The sequence below is a fragment of the Acanthisitta chloris genome, unplaced genomic scaffold, assembly GCF_000695815.1.
Source record: "Acanthisitta chloris isolate BGI_N310 unplaced genomic scaffold, ASM69581v1 scaffold2529, whole genome shotgun sequence".
Taxonomy (NCBI): domain Eukaryota; kingdom Metazoa; phylum Chordata; class Aves; order Passeriformes; family Acanthisittidae; genus Acanthisitta; species Acanthisitta chloris.
Genome location: NW_008692905.1, coordinates 40,848 through 47,735, shown reverse-complemented (window position 1 = coordinate 47,735; position 6,888 = coordinate 40,848). Strand labels below are relative to the sequence as shown.

The 6,888-nt window shown below is 41.0% G+C and overlaps 1 protein-coding gene across 2 annotated transcripts in view; it reads left to right on the top strand.

The window, feature by feature from the left end:
- Positions 1-1,087: 1,087 nt before the first annotated feature.
- The window catches only part of TM2D1 (TM2 domain containing 1), an 18,007-nt gene continuing 12,206 nt past the window's right edge, over positions 1,088-6,888 (top strand). For both annotated transcript variants that reach the window (XM_009082839.1, XM_009082838.1), the window contains exons 1-2: positions 1,088-1,157; positions 3,729-3,837. In XM_009082839.1, the coding sequence (XP_009081087.1) occupies positions 1,088-1,157; positions 3,729-3,837 (179 nt within the window). The remainder of the gene's footprint in view (positions 1,158-3,728; positions 3,838-6,888) is intronic.

The following is a 6,888-nucleotide window of genomic DNA, read 5'->3' as shown; positions in this document are numbered from 1 at the left end:
GTATTTCAGGGTGGTACTTGTATCTCAGTGCAAGTTTGGGGTGTATCTCCTCTCAAAGAGGAAATCCCATGGGATGAGAGACAATTGCCTCCCCTTATTTTTTTTTTTTTTTTGCAGACTACTGGAGCAAGATGTGGAGGCTTTGCCCTTTTATTAGGAAAAGCCTTTGGAAAATAGCAGCAGTTAGGATCTCTTCTCTCTGGCAATCAGTGACAGGACCTGAGGGAATAGCCTGAAGTTGTGTCAGGAGAAGTTTAGGCTGGATATCAGGAGAAGGTTCTTCCTCCAGAGGGTATTTGGGCACTGGAACAGCTCCCTAGGGCAGTGGTTACAGCCCCAAGCCTGACAGAGCTCAAGGAGTGTTTGGGCAGTGCTCTTGGGCACAGGGTGGATTGTTGGGATGTCCTGTGCAGGGCAGGAGTTGGACTGATGATCCTTGTGGGATCACTCATGCTATTCCATGATTCTCTGCACAGCCCTGAGGATCAGGGCAGAGGTGTTGAGCTCTAGGTACCTGCCCAGAACATGTTTGTTGATGGGAGCTGAGAGTTACTGGATGGCCCAAAGTGTCAGGAAAAAGCTTGGAAACGCTAACTTCACCTCCTGCTTGAGTTGGCTGTGGGAGTTAAGACCTCCGGGAGCCAGTTCATGCTCAGTTTGTTCCTACACTGAATCCTTGGCCTTTCAGATGTTCAGTTTTATGTGTTCTTGGAATTCTGTAGATCGAATCTCCTCAATTGCGAGGCAGTGTGGTGTTTAAATCAGGGGAGGGAGGGTGGATGAGGCATGTGCTACCTTGTTGCCTTCAAATAGAGAGGCTGTGGCTGATAAATGCTGAGGTTCCTTTAGGTAGTGCTGACTGCAGCACTAATTAAACGTGGGGCTTATGCGATATATTGGTGTATTAAATTGGATTAGCAGATTTGCTGCATGGTAATGTGCTGCTCCTGTTTTGGGGGGATGGGTAGGAGCTAACATCAAGGTGCATCTTAAATCCTCAAGGGTTTAAAGAGGGTGGAATAAATTTCTGTTAAACCTGTTGTAGTGTTTGATATGAAAAGTGTTTTCCTCAATTACCTGAACATATATGTGTGATGAGCCTAAAATAGACAATAGCACACAGGAACCAATGAACTGCACAAATCACACAGCATATGGTAAGGATTTCTAACTTATATATTGATTAACTGCATTTTTTTCCCAAGGAAGTGTTCAATTTATGCGTGTGTGTATCTGCTAGATGAGCTTTATAAAGGATGGGATTAGTAATATCATTAGTCTGAAAGCCGAAAACACCAGTGTGGGTTGGATGCTTTGCTAAAAAGGAATAAATACATTGTCTGTGATTGGTACGTTTGTAAGTGAGGTTTGTGCTAAATCTCTTCGATGTATGTTACATCCTTTAGGCTCTGTCCTGCACTACTGTGATTAAAGCAAACCATGCTGATTTTGCATGTAATTATTAGAGGAATTGACACATGACAGAACAGCCTTCAAAATCTTCTAGTTCTTAAGGGTTTGTTTCTTAAGGCAACATGGTGCCTTCCATCATCGCCAGGTTTGGGTGCACGAGGCTCTGTTCTGAGAGCATGTTTTTTTGATGTTCACTTCTGATGTACTTTGGAGCACAACAGAAAAATGCTTAGACTGATCACTTGGTTTTCTACCTTTGTTGAACTTTTCTGATGTTCTCAGGCATTGAAGTAAGTGATCTGTGTTAGGTGATAGCACAAGTTTTGCTTTATGTGCACTCATGTTTAAAATAACAGAATGCCAGACTAGTTTGGGTTGGAAGGACTTAAAACTCATCCAGTTCTGCCCCCCTGCCATGGGCAAGGACACCTTCCACTAGCCCAGGTTGCTCCAAGCCCTGGTCAACCTGACCTTGAACAGGATCAAGGCAGCCACAAAATATATGTTGTCTTTCACATTTTGTTTTCCATAAGTGCTGAATGAGTTTCTTCACTGGGTTACTAAGGAATAGTGAAGGTTTTCCAATTCATTTCAGCGACTGGATGAAAATCCTATCCAAAATTGATCTTTTGTTGAGTCATTCAGTCCTTTTCTGTATTGTTTTACCTTGTGTCCCTGGCTGTAAATGTCCAGTCATTGAGCAGAAACAATATTATGTATTTTGAGATTGATGACAACTCAGATTATCAGTTGTTTAACTAATTGCCATGTGATTATATTTAATATACTACAGTTTTGAGCAGGAGATAAGCTTCAGAGTAGAGCAAGTTGCTAAATAAATGAATGTTGTTTGCTTTGTGCAGCATTTTTACACACAGCAGTTTTTAGATTGTCCCCACAGTCTTTGAGTCACTTGTTTTTTCAGTATTAAGTAATAAAAACTTGATTCCTTGATCACTCTTGAAGCACAACTATTTCCTAACACCTTTCTGGGATTGATCACCCAAACCAGTTTAATGAGAAGTAAATTAGTGATGTCATTGAGTAGCAGATTTGGAGTCTTTGGAGTGACACTGAGCAGAAACCTGTGGCCTTTCATACATCAGTATATTTTAACTGCGGTGGGTTTCTTCTAATAAAAGAAAACACTGCTTTCTTTGCTTAATTTTTTTACAATAAGTAATGTATTTTTTGGTAACTACCTTAGATTGGGCACACTGAACAGAATCCTGGAATGGTTTGGGTTGGGAGGGACCTTAAAGCTCATCCTGTTCCCCCCCCTGCCATAGACAGCGATACCTCCCACCAGCCCAGGTGGCTCCAGGCCCCATCCAACTTGGCCTGGAACACTTCAAGGGATGGGGTATAAAATCCATGCAGGATTTTATAGCAGTTAAATCCAGACATAACTCCAAGTTTATTTATTTGTCCCTGTGCAGTATGGATAGATATTAAAAAATCCAGCTCTTGTCTGTGTGTATTATTGGAAAATCCGGAAGGAAATGTTGAACTTGCTTGCAGTTTTGTTGGAATTAACTAACAGGATTCACAAGTACTGAAAGCTGATGGAAAGGGGGTAAAGGACTGGCATTTTTTTTCCTTTAAAACAACAAATTTCAGCACTAGGGAGTAACTAGTATTCTGGTAATATTGGATTGGAATCATGATGATTATTTATGATGATTAATTAATGGTTACACTACCAAAATAACTTGGTGTGGCTTTTCCAGTCCTAGGACTGCAAGTAGGGCAGAAAAGGAAGAGACATTGCAAACTTTGGCAGATGTCACTTTCTGCTGTGATTTCCACTCTGGTTCTCCTAAGAGTCAAGAGTAATAGAATAATTTGGATTGAAAGAGATCTCAGGAAGCCATAGTCCAGTCTCCTGTTGAAAGCAGCATTGGCACTGAATTCCAACCAGGTTGCTCAGGGCTTTGTGCAGTCAGACCTTGCAAACCTCCAGGGAAGGTGATGGCATTACCTCTCTGGGCAACTTGTTCCAGTATTTGACTGTTCTCATGATGAAATCTTTTTCTCTATGTCACATTCAGGTTTCTCATTGACTCATACTGGAGCCAGATTGGAAATTATAACAGAATTAGGGCAGCAACTGGGTTTTTATATTTTGCTTAATATGTACCAAGGGGAAAATACAAGTTGGTCTTAGGACTGGCTTAAAGAAATGTTTCAGAAAAGCAGTATGTGTGTGTGATCTGTGCTTTGCATCAAGACCTGAGCAGTAGAACTTGATTTGTTTCACTTGTGTCTTGTCAGATTGTGCTATTGCTCAATTTCAAATAATTTCTTGTCCTCAGTTCAGTGTCTGCCAGCACCAAATATTACTTGCAAAGATCACCTTGGCATAGAAAAAGTCTTTACAGGACTTGAAGTTGGATTTTACAAGCCTATCGCGTGTCGCAATGTGTAAGTACTCACTGGGTTTTGTGTTCGTCTTTGCTTTCACACTGATGTTTTTCTAAGGTTGAATGATATGTTGACAGAAGGAAAAAAGAAGTAAAATGGAACCATACACATATTGTCCAGTAGTTAATCTTCCAGTAAACACTGTAAGTGGTCTAAGGGTACAACACAGAGTCACAGAATGGTTTGGGTTGGAAGGGACCTCAAAGCTCATGTTGTTCCAATCCCCTGCAGTGGGTAGGGACACCTTCCACTAGACCAAGTTGCACAAAACATGAATGTTTATAGGTAAATCTGTCCCTGCCTTGGACACTTTGTTTAGTTATGTTTGTGTCTTTGCTCTGCCTTATTATTTTACCTTTGCTTTACTTAGTACTTCACCCTGGCAACATTTTGCCCCAAATGCTTAGGCTACATTTCACATGTGCTGAAAATCAGTACACTTACTACCTCTCCATCCCTTCCCTGACAGCCCCCACTGCACACAGCATCAGGGAGCTGATCTGGGTTGGAGATAACTTGGATCAGTTCCTAGTCTGAGTCACAGTACAGTGGCTTCAGGAGCTTGTGCCAGCACAAGGATGAGGGTGACTCAAGGATAAAAGCGAGAGGAGAAAGGAGGGCAGGATTGGGCTGTGCTGTTTGGTGGCAGCACTGGTTCATGCCAGTTTAAAGTGTGCCTGTAGCTGCAGCTGAGGTTGTAGTATGCATGAATATTGGGGGAGCTTCATCTCTCTCCAGTTCCCCCCCAAAATCTCTATGAGAGGAATTGTTCCCTATTTTTACACCTTTGTGTTTAATCAAATCCTCCGTGTCTGTTAAGAGGCTGTTTCTGGAACATGAAAACGATGGACAGAGATTTTCCAAAGCACATTGTGAGCAGTGGAGAGCTCTGGATAGCAATAACTGTTCCAACTGGCCAGTGCTAATGATCAACCAACACCTGTCAGTACCATTTGTTCCTCCTTTTTCTGGGGCTCGTGCTGGAGCCTTTTGTCCTGTTGGAATCTTTGGAAATTAAAACGCCAGTAATACTGGGGATTCCTTATCACTCTAGTGGGCACATAACCCTGGTGTGATACTTACTGCTCAGTAACTTGCCTAACTCAGAAGTATAGCTCTGCCTCATAGTTTTGTAAATATTTTCTCTGTATTTAGTCTTATCAGCAGTCAAAGCTCAGAAAACTGAAGAAAACATGTTATTATATCTAATCAAATTTAAATGTGACTTCAGTCACATTTTTGTCCAGAAACAATTGAGTTTCAGTCCCATCTGTGATGGGGACTGAGAAGATGAGCTATACTAGTTTAATAAAATTGCTTTCTCTTTGGATTAGAAGGTAATTCTTATGTTTGGAGTTTTTTGTGTACGTATATTTTTGGCTTAATGCATTTTTATGTGTAGCCTTTCTTCATTAATTTCATTTATTAATTAAAAGCCAGGCCTGTAGGCGGAAAAAATGTCATCCTTCTTACAATGTCTTTTACTTGATCATGACTATTATTTGTGATGATTAATCAGTGGTTACACTACCAAAAGAACTTGCTGTGGCTTTTCCAGTCCAAGGACTGCAAGTATGGCAGAAAAGGAAGAGAATACTTTTTGGGCTGAAAACTCCAGTAAAATACAACTGTGAAAAGAAAGAGCTACACAATCATGTCCTTGGTAAAGTCCCCAAACCAGTTAAAAATGGCAGCAGGATTAACATCACCATCCTTCATCTGTACCCTTCTTTAAAAGTGGTTCAATAGACCTTTTATCATCCACTTTGAGTATTACTTAAGTGTTGGAAACATTATTTTAAGTAGGAAGCTCCATCTTAAAATCCTAACAATAGCCCTGCCCTTTCTGCTGCTTTTTGGAGATTTTCCAGCACCTTATCTGAGTTTTGATGGGAACTGTAACTGTCTCCTGGCAGAAACAACTGGACGTCATTTAACTAGAAAATTACTTCGAGAAAGCATCTTCCCACAGCAGGATTGTCCTAGCATGGGGACAGTGGGTTCATCTCTATCCTCAGCTTCTGGAAAGGACAAATCAGCTAGTTGTCCTTAGCCAAAACTGTGATCTAGCAACAGTCCAGATGACAGATCCAGTTATTTTAGAGCAAGACCAGGAGATGTTCTGTCTTTGTGTACATGGATGTGTTTAAGTTCATTTGCTCCTCCAAGGAAAAGACTACAAGTGCTGAAAAAGTTGCTCCAACAAAAGTTCTGGCAGTCAGGATTGCTTAGGATTGGCTTTACTTTGATGGTTTGGAGGCAGATCTTATTTTTTGGCCAAATTCTAGACTCCCCCAGACTGCCACTCTATCATGTATTTTGCTTAATATGAACAGACCCTGATGCTGCAGACTTCAAGTGTTGCCATTCAGGAAAGGAGTGCAAGAAATGCTTCTCTGTGAAATTCATGAGGTTCAGTGTGGAGAGGTGTTTGAGCAGAGCTAAGAGACCCTGCAAGAGTGGCCTACAGCAGTACCTGCTATTATCAGCTGCTGTGGAAGAGCTTAAAGGAAAAGTTTTTCATATGTCATCTGGAAGAAAGTTACACAGAAAGTAAAAAAAAAATTGGATGAGACTGAGAAGCAATAAAAAAAATCAGAAGAGGAACTGAAAAGAAATTGCGTCTTTTGCCCAATTGTAGAATTTGCCCAAGATGTGTCATTTTCTATTTACTGGTTTAGTCTTTGGTGCATATTTTTATTTGAAGGAGTAAGGCAAAGGACACACAGGAGTGGCTGCAGCCTTGTTACAGTATTCTCAGGCGTCCACTTCATTCTGGATTTCTTCTGCCTGTCAGTTTGATGTTGCCTAAGCTGCAGACTGCTCTGCTGTTAGAAGCATAGGCAAGTGCTCAGTTTATTGCTAGTTTTGATCAGGAGCATCTCAAATTAAACCCTGTCCCATTTCTTTATGTAACGGCACTTTTTATGCTTTAGTGTCCTTGGAGGGCTGTTGACACTTTGTAGTTGATAAACAATTTCCAACAGTTTACCTCAACTTTGAAATAAACCCATTAATGTTCTTTACAGTGGAAACAAGGCAGTCCTACAG